The sequence below is a fragment of the Dermacentor andersoni genome, chromosome 2 (genome assembly GCF_023375885.2).
Source record: "Dermacentor andersoni chromosome 2, qqDerAnde1_hic_scaffold, whole genome shotgun sequence".
Taxonomy (NCBI): domain Eukaryota; kingdom Metazoa; phylum Arthropoda; class Arachnida; order Ixodida; family Ixodidae; genus Dermacentor; species Dermacentor andersoni.
Genome location: NC_092815.1, coordinates 241,205,018 through 241,225,024, shown reverse-complemented (window position 1 = coordinate 241,225,024; position 20,007 = coordinate 241,205,018). Strand labels below are relative to the sequence as shown.

Sequence of the window (20,007 nt, the reverse complement as noted above, 5' to 3'; positions counted from 1 at the left end):
TCAGCGTCTCTCACTATCATTTGGACTGAGAACATCTTTCGCCCAAGTGGTGCATTAGGGGCAGCACCGCAACTGCCCCCGGCAGCTGCCCAAGACACGTGCAGCCTACTCAGGTGACCGCCACCCGCCACCACGGTGGGAGCTGTCGAGGCTGCCTTGCCCTCCCTGAAATGGGCCGCAACAGATGCCTCTACTAGCGCTGGCAGCGGCCATTGCAGTTCAGAGGTTACGGATGATCTATCAACTTCCGGACTGGTGAGGTGAAAGGCTTCGTCTCTCGAGGCGAAGCCTACACGACCTTCACATCGCTCGCTAGAGCGAGTGTCCAGCGCTTCGCAAGAGGCTATGGACACTATTTCAAACAAGGTGGCGCTGCCGGTGCCTAGTTAAGCGAAGGGCATAAGACCGCTTTAAAAATAACCTGAACTACTCGGCCGGAAACACCTCTTTAACCTAAAGCAACACTTCTTACAGCAGTAATTTGTCTTCAACATGGACACGCAAGTTATGCAGTGGAATGTCAGAGATTTTCTCAGAAACCTTGATAATATTCAAGAACTTGTACACGAACTCACTCCAAACTCTGTGTGTGCCGCAAACTCACTTAGATTCTAAACATACAAAACTTCTCCGTCAGTATGATATTTTTCGTAAAGATCGCGATAATGCTGTCGCATCATCTGGTGGTGTAGCCATTGTACTCGAGAAATGTAAAGAGTTTCAACATTTATCATTACTACGCTCTTTGAAGCTGTGGCCGTCCGTGCCACACTCCAAGTAAACTTATTACCATCTGCGCTTTGTACACGCTCTCACATTATCAGCTCCATAAACATGAATTCAATTCATCAGTAAATCCATTACCGGAACCTTATCTGCTTCTTCCAGATTTTAATGGCACACAGCAACCTATGTAGTGACTTTCGCTCCACATGACCCCATGGTGGACTAGGAAGAAGATGAGTTCTTGATTGGCTGCTGTTCGTGCTTCTCTCTGGTTTTTAATTTAAATTTGTGCGTGCGGACTCCTGCGTGTCGGATGCTATCAAAAGCAATGACGGACGTTCCGCCCCGTCTGCCGCCAAGGTTGGGGGCTGGCCTGCAAGCTGCAAGTCAGTCTGCGGCACCCAACAGTCTGAACATGACTCTGCCAGGGTCATCGAGCTGCTCTGACGTGGACGACATGGAATCCAACGGTGGATATACCAAGGCCGCAAACCGCCGATATAAGAGGAAACTTCGCAGGAATTCAAGATTGAGTGAGCTTAACTACAATGAGCAGCCCTCATGGCAAACATATACAATCGTCTACATTCCCATCGCTGCTACAGGCAACCTCAGTTCCCTCAATAGGCAAACTCTCACTATCACGAGAGGCTGGCTTCAGGGTAAATCGGAGAGGTCCGTAATAAATTCAGAATAAACATACTTACTCTTTATGTGTCTACACGAACCATCCTCGACACATTGAGAGCAGTAACTCAGCTAGGAAATATACTTGTACGCTCATTCATCCCACATGGAGGCAGCACCACCACCGGTGTGATGTACGATGTGGATGTAGATATTGATAATGGCTATCTAACAACGCTAATCTCCTCAACTGTCCATATCACTGACAGACACCGTTTTGGAAGGTCTAGGTGCATAAAGCTCCTTTTTGAGGGACACAAATTACTATCATATGTGAAAGTGCGATATGTGAGATATCCTGCCCATCCCTAGGCCATTACAATGTCCTAAATGTCAGAAAATTGGGCACGTGAGTGCTGTGTGCGCGAACCTATCCCAAATGGAATCACTCTGACCAACACCTCTTCTATAGATGATTATGTAGTTTCTGCATTAGTTGCCGGCGATCCTTCGCTCCCCGCTGCATTCCGCACCTCAAGCCGTACAGCCAATCTTCATATTACCAAGACAATCGCACCTGACCGCCTTTCAACACGGGCTGCCGATATCAGGCACATGTTGATGTCTTATCGCGACACCTTTGACTTGGATGACCGCCCTTTGGGCGGACATCTGTCGTCACTCACCGTATCCGTATTGGAGACGCCAGCCCCATCAGACAACGCCCTTATCGTGTGTCCCACGCTGAACGGCAAGTAAGGCAGCGCGAAGTCAAAACAACTCTCGCGAAAGACGTCATCGAACCTTCTTGCAGTCCCTGGGCGCCACCAGTCATGATAGTAAAGAAGAAGGAAGGTAGCTGGCGTTTCTGCCTAGACTACCGTCATGCGAGTCACGCAAAAGAGCGTTAACCCTCTGTCTAGAACCGATGCTGGACTCGACTGTTTATATGGGTCTACCTACTTCTACTCCATCGACCTACGGTCAGGATACTGGCACACTTCTGTAGATGACCTCAAAAGAGTAAATTCGTTACACAGGATGGACTTCTTCAAATAGGGTGATGTCATCTGGCTTGTGTAATGTCCCAGCAACGTTTGAAAGGATGATGGAATTTCTCCATCGCGGCTGCAAATGGTCCACGTGCCTCTGTTATCTAGATAACATCATCGTTTTTTTTCTCCGACATTTGACATCCACCTTACAGGGTTGTCGTCAGTTTTGTGTTGTTTTCTGGCGAGCAAAAATCCTACAGCTAAACTCACCAACTTCAGTTTTGGCCGTCGTGAACTTATTGTGTTAGGCCACCTTCTCAGTGGTCGTGGCCTACAGCCTGGTCCCGACAGAATTTGTGTCGTGAAAAATTTTCCCGTACCACGTTCGACGAAAGATGTCCGCAGCTTCGTCGGCCTCTGTTCTTAATTTGGAAACTTTGTTAAAAATTCCGCCGACATTGCCCGTCCCTTAATGCAACTCCTGATGAAGGACATATCATTTTCGTGGGGTCCTGAACAAGCTGATACTTTTCGCACACTTACTAGAATACTCATCACCCACCCATCTTCGCCAACTTTGTCCTATCAGCGGCCACTCAAGTTCGCACCGACACCAACGGACAACGCATCGGAGCTGTCTTTGCCCAGAGGTCACAAGGACAAGACGCATCATCGCTTATGCCAGTGGACTTCTCTCACCTTCAGAGCGCAAGTTTACGATCACTGCGCGGGAATGCTTCACTTTAGTTTGGGCTACGTAAAACTTCGACCATATTTATTTGGCCGCGCGTTTTCGGTCATCACAGACTACCATGCACTATGCTGGTTGTCCTCCCTTAAAACCCCACTGGAAGGCTTGGTCGCTGCGCATTCAAGCTTAAAGAGTATAACTTTGATATCAATTACAAGTCAGGCCAAACGCACCAGGATGCCGACTGCCTTTCCCGCCATCCCGTGAATCTTCCCGTCACCGCTACCCATGATGCCGATGCGTGTCTCCTCGCCATCTCTGACTTTAGCGATAACCAGAAGGTACAGCTGAATGATGCAGACTAGCGCTCAATAATCCACCAGCTATGCTCTCACCAATCAGACCCATCTCTCCACCTGTTTGTGCTCGGTGATGGTATTCTCTTCCGATTCAATGCTAGCTCCGACGGCTCAGACTTTCACCTTGTACTTCCTACATCTCTCCGTTCCACTGTGCTCTAACAACTACACGATGCCCCAACTGCTGGACAATTCTGAGTGTACCGTGCATAGGACCGGGTGCGACGTCCGTATTTTTTGGCCAAGCCTTCACCGTTCTGCTCGTCGGTATGTTGCTACTTGTGAGTCCTGCCAGCGCCGCAAGCGCCAGTCCTTCTTCCCCGTCGGTACACTTCAACCTATAGAGATCCCAATTGTCCCGTTCTAACGCCTGGGCCTAGGTCTGATTGAATCATTCCCTACTTCCTTTATGTGGAACAAGTGGATTGCCATGACCGCTGACTACACTCCACGGTATGCCATCATTCGGGCAATTCCGACAAGGTCTGCCACTGACGACGAGGACTTTATGCTTCACAATGTAATTTGCTGCCATGGAGCGCCACTACAGCTGCTGACCGATCACGGTCGTTCATTTCTTTCGAAAGTCCTTGACGACATCCATCATTCATGTTCCACATGTCACAAGCTAAACACAGCCTACCATCCACAAACAAATGGTCTTACCGAACCTCTTATACTACGCCAACCACGATGCTCTCTATGCACGCTTCCGCAGATCATCGTGATTGGGACAGCACTTCGCCTTTTATGACATTTGCGTGCAACTCCTCCCGCCACAACACCGGATTTCCTCCTTTCTATCTGTTGTTTGGCCGCCACCCAACGCTGCCCTTTGAGGCGCTCCTCCCATCAGAAAACTACGCTCCTACAGAGTGCGTCCGCGATGCTGCTGCTCGGGCTCAAACAGCTCGTTAGATTGCACGGGTTCGTCTCTGTCTCGCAGATATCCCAAAAGACCCGCTATGACAGTCACTACAAATCCGCTCACCTCTCTTCCAGGCTCTTTTGTCCTTCTTTGGACGCCGTCCCGCCGCGTAGGCTTGTCTTCAAAGCTTCTGTTTCACTACTCTGGTCAGTTCCCCGCGAGCTCAGTGAAGTCACATACGAGGTCGCCCCGTTGCATGGTAGCGCGTCATCGTCCGTACCATCATGTGATGTCTTGCACACCACCCGTTTGAAGCCCTTCTTCTGCGACAACAACCCTTCCCTTCTCTAAGCGTCGAAACGGCGCTTCCACCGGCAGCGGTCATATGTTACAAGCCATCTCCGTACATTGTAGGTGGCGAAAGCAAGGGGATAAAGACGAGGATGTAAGAAGCCCTCATGTGGTTGTTGTTCCAGCATCTCGGCTTCTCTCTGTATATATTACCTAAATACATTTCCCGTTTATTTTGCCTAGTCTTATACCCGTCACAATATTTCCATGGCAAAAGAGACAGCAGCTCTCTCCATTTAGCTATCGCTTCACGATGTCTTTCGTCTTCTGCTGCCTGGTATACAGATACTGAAACTTACGGCAGTGATCAGCTACCTACTTGTGTAGAGTTCAGGATGCCATACCAGAATCTCAAGTTCTCATGCGTGACGCACTGACAGGAATGCTTTTTGAAAGCAAACTGGAAGAGTCCTGCAGCACCATAAGTTTTCCGAAAGAGATTGAAGAGCACACTACAGCAACAATGCACGCAACAACACGCATCGTCACATCAAATTTCAGAACATCTATTGACGTTGTAATAAAGAGTTACGGGCAGTCTGACTTCGCTCCGAGAGGAAATACAGGCGAACTGAATTGATATCAGACTTGAAGACGTCACGCTGAGTGCAAAACAAAATTCAAAGACACTTAGAGAAGCTCGGCAGACAAAGTTAGAGGTCTTTTTGCACTATCTTGGGCGCAAGAAAAGCATTGTCCACGATATGGCATGTTGTACGAGCCCTACCATCTTCTCCACACCAACTACGTCCCTTCCGAGCTTTGGCTATCACCCAGATCACGCAAGCTTAAATGACTTTGAAGAATATACAATTGGTGGCCGTCTGCATCAGTGGACAGCCAGCTATCCCAAAGAAAGGACGATATTTATGAAAACTCTAGACAGTGATACAAGGAACCATCCCGTCTTTCGTGGGATGCCTCAAGGAGGTGTACTGAGCCCAACCTTACTTAATGTTGTTCTAGTTGGACTCGTCAAGGAACTCGTAGGCACAGTCTCGGTCTCTGTGTATGCAGATGACATCAGCATATAGACCACGAGCTTAGCGGGCTTGCAAGTACAAACGAAGCTACAGCGTGCAGTGTCAATACCGTCGACGTAACTAAATATTCGTGGACTACTACAGCTCTCATCGACAAAGAGTGTAGCCATGGCAGTTACACGGAAGTCAATGGCCTGCTACTCCGTTATGATTGATGGGAAGATTATGCCTTTGGTAACCTACTACAAGTTTCTCGGAGTCACCATCGAACGTTACTCATCTTGGTCGAAGCACATTTCTGCCCTAAGAAAATGCTCGAGAGCGTCGATCAAGACATATGTTTTGAAAATCATGGAGGCCATCCAAATCATTTCTCCTACAGCTCTACCAGGCATTTTTTTCTCCGCTACAGTGCGCTTGTACTTTCTTTGATTTCTACTTCGGTGTGCGCCCTTGAATGTGCTCAGGCTCGCGCACTAAGAATTTGTCTAGGACTACCACGACGTGCTTCTACATGAGGCACTATTGCAGAGGCACGGGCGTGCAGAGCTCGAGTTTATCTGCAACTTGAGCCAGTGTGAGTGCATATAAGGCTAAGGACTAGGAACAGGAATCATCCACTGACAACGTACACATACGGCCTGACGCCACCAACTCAGAAGCCGTGTTGTCGCAACAAGATCTACTGCCGTCGGACTTCGCACCGCATGATATAGCGGAAGTTCCAGTCTGGACGAGGGCAAAGGCGTCGGTGAGACTCTCAATCCCCGAAATAACGAAGAAGTCGAAAATGCCGCTTGCTGGGCTCAAGCATTTCGCATTATCCTACAATGCCTAGATGCACGGATATACCGAATATGTTTTGGAGACTGCTCTGCTACACAGATCTCTTCCGCGGCAGCGCACAGAGTACACGGAATGGGGATTACGTAACGGTTCAAGATAAGACACAGAACATCGTCCACAGCAGCTGAGTTGACCGGCGTTCGAGAAGGAATCCGCTGCATGTTTCAACAAAGCCTCCATAAATGGACAGTGTTCTGTGACTCCAAACCGGCGCTGCTACCCATAAGCAATTCAATGAATCACACAAACGCATATGGTCCTCCGGTTTAACACGTCATGACTGTGCTTGTTGAGGAGTCTCAATCCAGGCATATCGCCGTGCTGCACTGGATTCCCAGCCATTGTAGAATGGCTAGAAGCAGGCTCACGGGTCGGAAAAAATGCCACACGGACAGGAAGATTATAAAACTTAATTTCATCCCATATGAACATCAATGCTTTGCTTCATAAATTCCATCAAAACCTCTATGGTGTTACAATGGGACAACCCCGATCAACGGCAAGAGCGCCTCAAAATACTTGACGCTGTTTTGCGATTCCGGCTTCCACTTCAGCTGCGATGAAGCCAGAAAACATCCATCCATGAATATGGCGTAGTGTAGCCTACACTCGCCGATACCTTAACAAGATTGCACAAGAATTGGAACCTGACTGTTGCACCTGTCACACTCCCGAGACAATAGATCAGATACTTTGCGTACGCCCTCGATATGCAGCCGAGCGAAGAACGCTTAAGTTTAGGTTTGGCTGTTTGGACTCCCGACCCTTTTCGGAAGAAAAGATATTAGACGCGCGGAGGTAAGTTGACCATGTCCAACGCACCACAATATAACTCTCGAACTTTCTATGTGAGACCGCCTTAGACGGTCGTCTCTAGGGTCTGTGAATACATGTCTTTTGAGACGTGAAAAGAGTGTCAAAAGTTCTTGTGCAATACTGTTTTCTGTGGGCAAGATTACTCTTGCCTGTAGTGTGTCTAAAGCACACATCCGCGTATTTGACAACGTGTACATAGTAGCTCATCGTACCATATCATAATCACCTGCCACCTACGTCTCCTTGTATCTCCCACTTCCCCTTACACAGGCTAGAGACACTCTCTCCAGGCCGACCTCTCCTCCTTTCTCTTCATTAAAATCTGCTCCTCCTGCTCCTCCTGCTCCTCCTCCTCGCTGCTACGCGCGAGGTCGTGCGATTCAAGTTTCCTTTTTTTCTTTTGATAGATGTCTTTTGAATAGGAAGGAACCTACATATTATAGTCTTGCAAACAAAACGTATTCCTCTATACACCTTAGCATTGCATCTCCGACCTTTTTATCTCATGTTAAATGGAATGTCATTAAAAATTCTTACCGGAGCGACAACTTCCCTATAGCTGACTGCACACCAAAGTGGAATGAATGTCCCGCAGTTTACTTTGTGGAAAGCCGATTCAGCGGACCGGAAACAGTTCGAAACCTTCCTTTTACATCTAGGGCTGTCAAGTGTGCCCTAAGAGTAGATCTGGCGGTTGAGTACTTTACAGCTTTTCTGATGATGCCGCGTCCAAATGCATCCCTGAAACAAGTGGATTGTACAGCAAACGGAGAGTTGTATGGTGGAACAAACGTTGTCGTAACGTGCGTAAGAAGCAGAACAAAGCTTGCGGAATGCTTCGCAATTTTCCAACAGCAAAAAATCTGGTTCATTTTAAGCATGTCAAATCCCAGGGAAGGCGGACGCGCCGACAATCTAGAAGAGAGAGTCGGCAAAAGCATAAATGGGGAATTAACTTTTGCACAGATGAGACGAAGTTCGACAACCTTACTCGCTACCCTTACTCAAGGAGACAGCATGGGAGACCGGGCAAACTTTCTGAGCGCACATTTTGAACCCATATCTAGCTCGTAGCACCAATCTGAAACATTCCAAATATACAAACACGATTAGAATGACAGCCATTAGAACGAAAAAGTGCGAAATGCGAGACACACATTCGACCACTTCGCATATCAGAGCTTCGAGCATCATTGAACCGCTGCAACAAATTCGCCACAGGTTCTGATCGCGTAATATATGAAATGTAAAACAGTTACCCTCTCAAACACAAAATACCCTTCTTTTTCTATACATTGCTATACGTCCAGCAACATTCCCTCTGCTTGACCATTATCATTCCCATTCTGAAACCGTGTAAGGAGCTTTCTTTGGCCAATAGTTATAGGCGTATAGCGTTGACGAGTGGGCTGTGAAGCTTGTTGAGAAGATGGTAAACAGGCACCAGCTACACTACCTTGCAACGAACAGAAAATTAGACCCATTCCAGTGCTGTTTCAGGGACTGCAGACAGACGACAGACTAGCTTCTTTGCGGGGAAGTGTACATCCGGGAAGCCTAACAGCTTCTCTTATTAGTATAGCTTATATGAAGAAGGCGTATGAAATTACGTGGCAATTTGGTCTCCTTCGGCACCTTTATGGAGTGGGTATTCGTGGCAACCTACCGAGCAATATTGAGAGTTGCCTGTTGGACAGGACGTTTCGCGTTGTAGTTCACAATGTGCAGTCTAGACCATTCGCACAGGAGAGAATCGTACCACAGGGTGCTGTGCTGAGCTGTACTCTCTGCATTGTAAAGATGAACTCCTCACATATTGTCATACCTCGCACGCTCTTTCGCTCAGTCTACGTGGACGGTGTACAGATATGTTTCAGGTCGCGCGAGCTGAGCATCTGCGAGAGACAGCTACAGCTAGGCCTAAATAAACTCTCAAAGTGGGCGGATGAAAACGCTTTTTAAAGAAACCTTCAAAAAATCACATTTTCTCTTCTCAAACAAGATAGGTATATATTATCAGAACCAGTTATTGCCGTTAAGACTATCGGTCAGCCTCGAACACAATTTGTAGGTGTTATCACAGCGAAGCTGTTTATGGCTAAACTTCTCTGTATTTTTCCTCTCTGTCAACAAATCTGCGTGTGCAAATACTCAGCTCCCAGATTTGATGCAAAATCGCTTCATTCTATTCAAAAGCTTATACATCTTATCACTTATATATGCATTTTCAGTAGATTAGTCATCGATAGGCACCATTTTCAAGGTCACTAAACTCTCAGGTAGAGGAGGAGGAGGAATAAACTTTATTTATGCACAGCAGATTTGAGACCTACCCCTCTCTACCTAGATGACGGCCTCGAGCCCTTGGGCCTTGCGGCTCTTCGTCCTGCTGGATTGCTGTCAGTTGGTCTTCCGGTGCACAGCTGAGCAACGCGGTCTCCCACTGCTCTGTGGTCTTGTTTATTTTATTCTGTGTGGGTGCGCGAGGACAAGTCCAAACCATATGTTGTAGGTCCGCCCTTTCTTGACAGAATCTACATCTATCAGTGTAAAGGTCCGGGTAGTAGTGGCGGTAGGCCACCGGGTTCAGATATGTATCTGATATGTAACGGATACGTAGCCGCCATGCTGTCGCTTGCCGTCTATTCAGTGAGGAGTGTGCCGGGAGGAAATAGGCCCTTCGCAATTTATAGTGTTTGGTGACCTCGTTAAAGCTGGTCATCCGGTCTCTGCCCGTTCCCAGTATTTGTTGCGTGTCACTTGCTCGGCCCGCCAGTTCTCGAGCCAGGTCGTGTGCTATTTCGTTCCCGGGAAGGGAGGAGTGTGCGGGTGCCCATATAATGTGAATGTCGCGATCTTCACGAAAGTTGTTTAAAATTCTCAGCCCTTCCGGCGAGATTCTTCCTTTTGCATAGTTCTTAATTGCTGTCTTGGAGTCGCTACTACGATGTTAGCTTTCATGGGGGCTATTGCCAGTGCTAAGGCAGCCTCCTCCGCCACCTCCGCCTTCCCTGTTTTTACCCTGCCACTAACTGTGCAGTCACACTCTAGACTCGTAACAACTATCGACATACTCTATTTGCGTACTCCGCCGCGTCCACATAGACCACGTCCTTGGCACTACGGAATGTTTTGTGGAGAGCTCTCGCTCTTGAGTTTCTTCGGTTTTGGTGAAACTCCGGGTGCATGTTTCTAGGGATTGGGGGTATTGATAGATGTTCGCTTATTTTTCTTGGGATATGTCTCTCCGCACTCCGTGCTGTGCTTCGTAGGTAATTCCGATGTCATCTAAGCTGTGTCTCCCCGTCAAACTCTAATATCAGACAAACAGTCAGACTAATAAAGTGGATAATAACAGGCACTATGACATGAAAGAGCACAATCTCATCCGATTAATAGAAACATTCGTAATCAGTCGTATTTGTTTATGTGGTTCCTTACCTCAAGCTCTACACTGCGGAGAACGCTAAGATAGAATGCATTATTAGAAGGGCGTATAAGCAAGCCTTGGGACTTCCAGCAAATACGTCAAACGAGAATATCAGCCTTTCGTTCTGCGTTACTCTCTGGGCTTCAATAAGTTCGTCTAGTGTTGTGTGTGCCTCATAATCAGATCGTGGTTTTGGCCCGTAGAACCTCATAATTATATATATATATATATATATATATATATATATATATATATATATATATATATATATATATATATATATATATATATATATATATGTTAGAAAATGCATTTAGTGTACCAAGTTGGCCTTCGTGCGCTTTATTTATTTTGAAACCTGTTTGACGAATAATGAGAGGGGGAAAGAGTCTAGCGACCGCGCCTGTACGCGTTTCATGGGCTTCTACGGTTATAACGTCGCCCGCATCGGAGGCACCGGCGCGGCTGCAGCAGCGGTTGCAGCGTATGCACGGGAGGTGCAGTGACCGCAGCGGCTCTCGTGTCGGTGTAGTGTGGTGCAGTATGAAAATAATGTATGATTTCATAATGCATGCAGCCCATGTATGCAGCCTAAACAGCTTCAATGGTAATCGGTTCCCATATAAATCTTGCGGCCCCACTAATCTTTTTTTTTTTTTTTTGAAACTACTACAGAATTTGTGTGGCACACGCAATTGATTATACAAAGTTCGGAGAGGCCATATAAAACGCATAGAAACAGTGATAAAATTCCTGTACGCCTTCTAAATCAAGCAGGCGCTTCTTGCGCTGAGCAATAAAGTTTAACATTTCTTAGCCGGTGAAAATCGGTCAGCGGAGAAAGATAAACAAGTACACGTGTCAGTATTTTTCGGCCGATATACAGCTATCTGGCACCCACCATTTGCAACTCTTCTCATTGAAGAACAGCACATTGCGATTCGTCCCCAAGTATCATGGCGCTCTTTTTTCTATCCCCGGCCCTTGCGCCATAAAGCAATATCCGTCTATCAAATCAGTTCATCTTAAGCATAAAAATATTCGGATTTTGAGAAATGTTCTACATTTATTAACCTTGGTATTACTTTTATTGAAGTAATAAGGCTTAAAAAAACATATAAAACATGTTGCCACCTAAAACAAACAAACTCTCAACAGGGGTACGCACTCAGTTTCAAACATATTATTGGCACTATCATGGCGTTTTGTGCGCTAAGTAAAGAGCAAATTACCTTTCTTTGTCGCCTTTATACAATGCAGTTTTGTCGTTTATGCTAGTAGCTACACTATGCAAAGATCAGATTGCGAAGGTAAGGGAAGGGAAAGTTCGTAGAGAATCAATACACGAAAGTCACCATGTGCGAAGAACCCAGTGACAGAAGCGCTTCACAAAGCTTGCGTGAAATTAGTAATCAATGTGCAAAGGGCCTGGGTATTCTGGAATAAGTCTCTACATGGAAGGAAATGATTATATATTTTAGCACTCTGCCAAACGTTTTCTTACCCTGAATAAGTGCATCAATAGTACGCGTTATTACAGGGAAACCGAAGACACCTACTTGAATTCTCCAATTTTTAAGTTTGCCATACGTGACGCTCTCCGTCAGTTCAAAAACGCCCATAGAGGCATACTTGGCATGTTGAAACCGCTTACAATAGAACATGTTGTTTACAAAAAGAAAATATTTGTTACAATTCACCAGCCGCTCAGTACGGAGGCATCCCACTATAGCAGTGATGCTTCACGACAATCTAGAAAAATACGTCAGGTGCTCCATGGGGAAGATTGAAGAAAATGGAGAATCAGGAGGAGACAAGCTAGAAATTTGTATATTTTTGGGCAGCGTTACAGATGTTTCCATTATCTTTTGCTCATTCTCCCAGAACCCACTATAGCACTCCTCACAGAACCCGTGAGGCCTGCTATAGTTGGTTGCTGCTCTGTCTCGCATTCACGTTTTCAGCGCGGATTTGAAAAACAATTACACAGGAGGGAACACGTAGGCTGAATTACTCTAGTCTCATTGTTTCCTTCTCAGTAAGTGTTCTTCAAATCCACGCTGCAAACATAAATGCGAGGTCTGAGCGCCCTGTCATTGCAAGCACATAAATTATGGCACCCTAACGTCTGCTATGGTCAATGCAGCTTCCTTGTGACCAAACTGGCGTCGAGGCAAATATTGGACGAGAAAAAAGGGTGCGACTTCACATGTATTGAAGTCAGCCTTCAGCTGCGCCGTGCAAGTCAGGCACCTGCGAATCTAGTCACGTGAATCCACCCGAAATACACGTCGAGGTACAAAGTTTTTCATAATTCTCTGGAGAAAAAGGAGAACCGCATTTACTATTGTCGTGCAAAACTGTCTTGTCCAAAGCATACCGGAAAACACTCCGCCACCGCCGCTGTCTACTGCATTACGCCGCTCTTCACGCAGACCCTGCCTCACGGCAAAAGCAGGCAGCTCGGCCTCGGTCATCGCTCTCACAGTAGATTCCGCTATGGTGCGCCTACTGTGGACCATGGTAGTAGGCATGCCGGACGAGGGTAGCTCACCATTTCTCCGCATAATGACGCAAGAATGGTGCTGCTGTCTGTAGAAGGGTTCTCGGGCACGGGTCATCTTTCATACGCAGAGCTTTGTTAGAGGATATCTCTGCCGTTGTTTTCAGCTAAGACTTGAGCTTAAAATTTACCCTCCTAAGGAGTTCAAGCAAAGCTGCGTGGGGAATTTGGCTACTTGAAAATACGGGACGCTGGAATAATCGTTCTATCTTATTTGCAAGAAACTAGCTGGGACTAAAGCTTTAGTAGTTTTGAACGATAGCGGAGTTATTCTGAAGTTTTAGGCTGCGAAATAGCACGTAGTTTGTTTTTCGTGGATTCGATGTGGTCAGGTATTGTTCGAATTTTCAACGTGGTATCTTCAATCAACGTGGAGAAGCAATTAACAGGAGGGCTATGGCGACATCTTGGCCTTCTTCAGCGTGCACCTAAACCTAGATATATCTTGGCTTCGCATTCCGACCTTATTTAAATGCGGCTGCACAGAAGGTAACAGAACCCGCGACCTCATCCTTAGCAGCACAATGACAACCACTTAGCCATCACGGCCTGTAGGAACCGTTCGAAGCAAAAATGTCGCTTTTGCAGCTGAACCTATTGCTCCCATAAGTATCGATGTCGCTCACCTCTCCTATAGTATTGTGAAAAATCTCGACTACATTTGAAGCCGTAGTAGCTGCCAACATTTTGCCTATTTAGCAACAAACGAACTTACCTTTTCTGCTAAGTTATGGTGCCGCCGTCGGTTCTTTTCCTAGAAACACACATATGCTTCCAATTAACTTTATTGAGGGCGATGGCACAGCCTAATGTCGCACAACCAGAAAATGCGGTAGCCCTTGAACGTTCCCCTCTCGCATTCTGTGAGCAAGAGGCAAGAACGTACGCGCTGCCGAGCTCCGCAAGCGCCACCACATAAGGTCGTCATAAAGACTACATGTAGTCGTCGGAATTCCTGCGGGCGGCCTCATTCACTGCTTTTTACGCGCAAGCGTCCAGTTAAAATTATCCTATCTGTGTGAAGATAGGCGAGTCTTGCGAATTCCGCACCTGTGACGATTCCTGATGTTGCCTATATATATGGTTCTCCTCTTACACGAAACAGGCACGTACCCAGAGGGGGGGGGGGGGGGGTCGAGGGACACCCCCCCCTCTCGCCGCCCGCACCTCCACTCCTCACACACATTCCTAAAGCGCCGCCAAATCAATCTTGAGACTTCACAGCTATTCGGCGGTCAACAATTTACTTTTTTGCACGCTTTTTGGATGCGGTAGTCATGGGCATCTCCTTGGGTGTAAAGGCCAGTTTTCTCATTGATTCGGTGCCCACGCGTTGAACTCTGGATGCGTTTAGTTGTCAGCATCTATTGCAACCGTTGCAAAATGCGGCCGGAGAAAACGACAGTTTCGTTTAACTTTTCCATTTGCTTCATTATTTCCTCGAGTGACTGCTCGCCGCGACGGTGGCAGATCCTCAGGACCATATACCAGCGATATGGGCTTTGTAAGGAGGAAAATAAAATGATGCGAAAAATGTCCATCATCAAACCCTGCAAAAACCCTTAAACTCATAAGCAATATGACTGTCGCCCGTTATATCGTCTAGTTTTTCCCTAATTGTACAGCACATCCAGTGCAAAAATGGCAAGTGGAAAGAAGAGTGGCAAGGAGTGGAGAAATTAAGCGATCTACTAAGGGAGAAAGCCAATGCAACAGCCAAACTGGAAGGAAATGCGAGAATTACCAAGTTTAACCTTTGCTTTTGAAAATATTTATGGATCAACATATATTTATTTAAAAAAGGAAGTAGAGAAAACGCTGCCGGAAGTGGAGAACAATTCCGTGTGTTTTGAACGACGCTTCCACTGCAGTTATCAGTCAAGCCACCTGACGTAGCCACCTCTCTGCTGTGCTTATGTGGTTGTTTTTCTAACTTTCTGCGGTGTGCGCAGTACGTCTAGAAACGCAGCGTTCTGCGTTCTACGCGGTTGTATGGGACTGGCGGCCACCACATCGTTACGCAACTTCCCAAATAACAATGCCAGTCGGTTTTGGCACTTAACTTGGTAGTGCAGTAAAAGAGGGATCCAAAAGAACCCCCTGTGATTGTTCTACAAATATGTATTTCTCTATAATTCTTGCAGAGTTAATCCAGAAAACGCTACTAGAAGTCATAATTTTTACCCTTTCGCTTGTTTACTTGTCATTGGCAGAGTTCTTCCAGCGCTTCTTTCCTGCGCGAGTCCATTTTATCTGTTTTTTTTTTTTGCCAAGTAAAAGAGAGGTGTATCTCACAGGAACACCTGTGAGATACACCTTATGGCATTTATTTTTTGCGGGTTTACGCGTCTTTATGGCGTATGGCGGCATTATTCACATTTATACTAGTAAAGGTACCCCCTCATTTGCATAGAAAAGCTACCTTGGTTTGGCCCCTCCGCCGAAAAAAGAAACCCTGGGTACGTGCCTGACTCGAAATAAACACTGTTGTAAGTCAGCGCCTGTCTGTACCACGTATTTCTGTGTCCTGGTTCTTTCTTGCGCTATAGGTCGCATAATGTCCTACCAACACGCTCAAAGCACTGCGTTAGGGAGAAGAAAAGCGTAGTGCCGCACAAGATGGGCTGTGCGGCCACGATGTGTACGATATGGCACCGGCGTAGCGAGCATCGTCTGTGTGAAGACAAAGCGCTCTACTCACGGCGTTATGTTCCTAATATAAACCGTATACCTATATAATTATACTACAAAATATTAACACGCGAAATGAAAACACGCACAGAGCTGCGCTCAAATTTCGCGTTAGGGAGTATCGTCATCGTCGGTGAATTTTTTGCAGTTCTCATTTGCGCACCGCTTTTTAGGCGTCATGATGCGAAGTGGTGAACTACTTCGTTTCTGTGAGAACGAAGACCTGCACGTTGTACATATTACGCGCCCTGTTTAAATTCCGCGTTCTCCAAAACTATGACGACTTCACTTAGATGAACAAGCATCGGGAAAGTTTTCTGCAGGATTTTCAGATTTTTTTTTTTCTAAATCGCAACTGCGTTCACTGATATCGGGTCACATGTTTATGTGGGATCAAAATCTATTATAAAAATCATCGCCATAGATGGTGGCGAACGCAAACACGAAAATGTTGCCGTCAGGGTGGGTGCCTGAATGCCACTGCGTGCAGCAGCTCGAGCAAGGGGGCGCCGACTTCGGCGCCCTGGGCATCGCAGTATCCGTCCAGGTCATCCATTTCCACGTCGTAGGCAGCTACGCATAGTTCTGGGAACTCGCCCAGTGCTCGAGACATCTGCACGCGCAACACGAATTTTTCGGTCAGTCATGATAAACTGGCGTATTAAAGGCAGTTGTAGTCTACCCTTAAGCCACGTAATTATTCGTCTCTTCGTTAAAGATCATAATTCCCTATTTCCCTGTGCTGAACTTAGGGCCTAGACTTGTCGCTGCGTTGTTACATATATTCACAAGTGTCACTAAATCTCTTGTATTGTCAGCTGGTAGCACTATGTCGTCCGTGTACATCACTTCGGGGACCTTCTGTTGGACCATTTGTCCAGTACGCATGTAAGATAAAGCTAATTCTAATTTACTGTTTACAAGTCGTATTTCTACGCCCTAAACATAAAGTGTGGACAACAATGGAGACAGAACACCCTTGCTTCAGGTTTTCGTTAAGTTCCACCACTTCATTACATTTTCGGCCTTCCCGTACAAAACTAACCTTTCTATGCAAATCCCCCTCCACCTCTCTTGCTGACCGTGGCTGCCGGCTGCTGTTGATGCTGCTGATGATATATGGTGTTTCCTGGTGCAAGGAGCAAGTATGCCCAAGAGCGCCAGGCTATTGCTAGATGAGTTAATGTAGCGATGAATTACGAGAGTTAGATATGACGTGGCCGTAACGTAGCCTTGAAAAACAGTCGCTTTAAAGTGCGTAAATGTATATGCAAGAAGACAGTAGCAACGATCAATGAAGTGCAAGAGCACAAAAGGGACCTAGTTGAAGGATGACATGATCTATTAAAATGTGTCAGAGAAGCACTACTGCCCTAACTATTTAAGGCTACGGTCAATTTTTATCTAAATTCGAAAAACGCATCAATAATAGGCATTACCAACAAAAAGAAAACATTTTAGCCGAAACTTTTTCGGCAATAGGGGAAAACCCCAGGCAAAAACCGGGAGTGGGCTTCGCCCCACGACACGAAAGGCTTCGTTTTCATTTTCTAGAGACAGCACTCATGATATTTTTACCATAGGTATACATTTCATTTGCTTTGCATGACATGTATGACACCACTGTTCTGGATATCTTGCATCGGCGTGTCTCCTCTGACCTTGCTTTCAAAAGAGAGCGAGTCGCGTGCGACACTTCTTCCTCGTGCAGTGTTCCTGCTCTAAAGACACAAATAAGGCTTGCTGCCTGTCGTTCATCGTTGGCCGATGAAATTTACCCAGGAACTTCGTACTCAATACTGACGCTCCGCAAGAAAAGAAAATTTCTGGCATGTTGCCTGTAGGCAACACTCGCCAATACTAGGTTAAGAGAACCCTTTAATCACAAGGGACTGGAGGCATGTGCTGTACAAAATATTACCGCAGCGAAATCCTCGATCGAGAGGATGTGCTGCGAATTTCTTGAACTAATAGCACGTAATACAACAACATAAAAGAATCAAAGAACAACTTTCGGGTAACAAAATGGTTCCGCACCAAGAAACATTACTGGATGGAGAAGCATATGTTCGAGGTATACTAGAGGAAAGTATTTGTTTCTTTCAGCTTCTGCTTCCGGGCACGGTGGACATGTCTTCAGGAGAACGCGGCGGACGCTTCCATATCTACCGCAGGTTGCTGGTTCACTACCAGTCTTCAGAAAATTTAGTAGCATTTGTGGGTCCTATCGTGAGTCGCCAGAATAGAATATGTTTCGTCATATTTTCGCTGCAGAGGGAGAAATCTCACTGCAGCTAAATCATGTGAAGCTTATTGTTCGCTTCAGGGCCGGTGGCTTCACAGTTGCTGTCGTAGGAAAGACATCAGATCTGTGGCAGGGGCAGCAGCGGTAAGGATAAGACCTTGTGATGCTATTGATTTGGCGATTTCATCGGCAAGCACATTACCATTGACTCCTCTATGCCCGGAAACCTAGCATATTGTCACGTGTCTACGATATGAATAAACGCACAAGAGTGAGTAAAGCTTAGTGAGAAGTTTTTTTGTGCTTTTGTAAAATTATTACCGCTTTTATAACACCCAACGAGTCTGTGAATATCACTGCGTTTTCTAGTTTTAATTCTTTTATGCGTTTCACTGCACACAATACTGCATATGCTTCTACAGTAAAGATACTTGTTTGGGCGTTCAGATTCACAGAAAGAAGGACCAACAGCCGCAAAAGATACGCCAGCATGTGACTTCTATGCGTCTGTTTAGAATTCAGAGCAAGGGTACTTCGATTGAAATTCAAGGACATACATTCGGATTTTGAGCTCTGGAACGTACTTCGTAACGTCGACGTTCCGTCTACGTGATGGAACCGTTAGCAAAGCATACATCCTCATTTTTGTAGGACCTCCGGCTAACGCAAGCTCATTATTGAAATAACTGAATTGGTCAAAATAAAATGTGTCAAACAATTCGTAAAGTATGACTTACGCACAACCAACAGGCATGATAACATCGGATTGTAATTCGAATCTACGAGAAAGCATAATTTTGTTACGCGGAAGTTCGAACACAAAACTTTTTCAGCTGCCATTTTTGGGTGAGCCAACAAAAATCCCGACCAACTAGAGGCTAACACCTTGTCTATAAAGTGAGAATAAGCTCACGTAGCTCTTTCTGGCCGCCATGACACGAGTGCTTTTTTGTTTTTATTGTTTTTGTGAAGAGGTCGATGAAATCGTGCCACTCCTTAGGTCTTGGCTGCACCGTCACGGTAAGTGTTGCTTCCATGGCCTCTTGCAAGGCGCTAGATGCGCGCTCTTGCGCATGTCTAGCGTCACACTCTTTCCTTCGGCGTCAACCGACAGAGTGACGCCAAAGGGAACAGACGTGCCAAGTGGAAGTGCTTTCTCAGCGTAGCAGGGGCAGCGCACCAAAAGGATAAGTCTCTTTATTACGATAGCAATTACACGGACAGTCCAGGCGCACTTCTGCCCTCGGCGTCGCCATGAGGTTCCGTATAAAGTCCAAGGGTGATAAAATATGAGCTGCGCGCCGTATGCTGCATACGCGAGTGAAAGCGTACAAGAGTGGACCGGCGGACACGGCTCAATCTCGTGCGTGCGAGCAAGGATGGCAGGCCGGAAGCGCGCCGTCTCCTGTCGCGCGCGAAGCGGGGTAGTGAGGCGAGGGAGGGGAGAGGTCATCTCCGGCGGCTGCTGCTTACGGCGCGGCCGTGCGAAGCTGTATCTGGAAGGCGATCTGCGACGTGACCAAAGTGCGCGCCGGCGCGGGCCTCATCTTCAAAGCAATCTGAGATGTTCGCATAGTGTGTGTAGTGCCCGTCGCTTCGTATGCACTGAGCTTTCGACGTTTCGTTCGCGCTGAAGCGAGAGATGCACGAAGGTCAATTCGCTCGTTGCTGCTGCCGCGAATCCTCACTACTGCGTTTTTACATCGAGCTTCCGCGGTCATCAAGCGAGCCATGTTCAGGTTGGCTTGCGCCCGCGTGACACCGTGCTTGTTCATTTAGTCACTAAGCGAACCTCTACAAGTATATAAGCCGATAA

General features: G+C 46.6%; 1 protein-coding gene across 1 annotated transcript in view; it reads right to left on the bottom strand.

Moving 5' to 3' along the window:
• Positions 1-16,290: 16,290 nt before the first annotated feature.
• The window catches only part of LOC126539885 (uncharacterized), a 77,563-nt gene continuing 73,846 nt past the window's right edge, over positions 16,291-20,007 (bottom strand). The window contains exon 8 of the mRNA XM_055075840.2: positions 16,291-16,559. Coding sequence (XP_054931815.1) covers positions 16,404-16,559 — 156 coding nt within the window. The 3' untranslated portion in view covers positions 16,291-16,403. The remainder of the gene's footprint in view (positions 16,560-20,007) is intronic.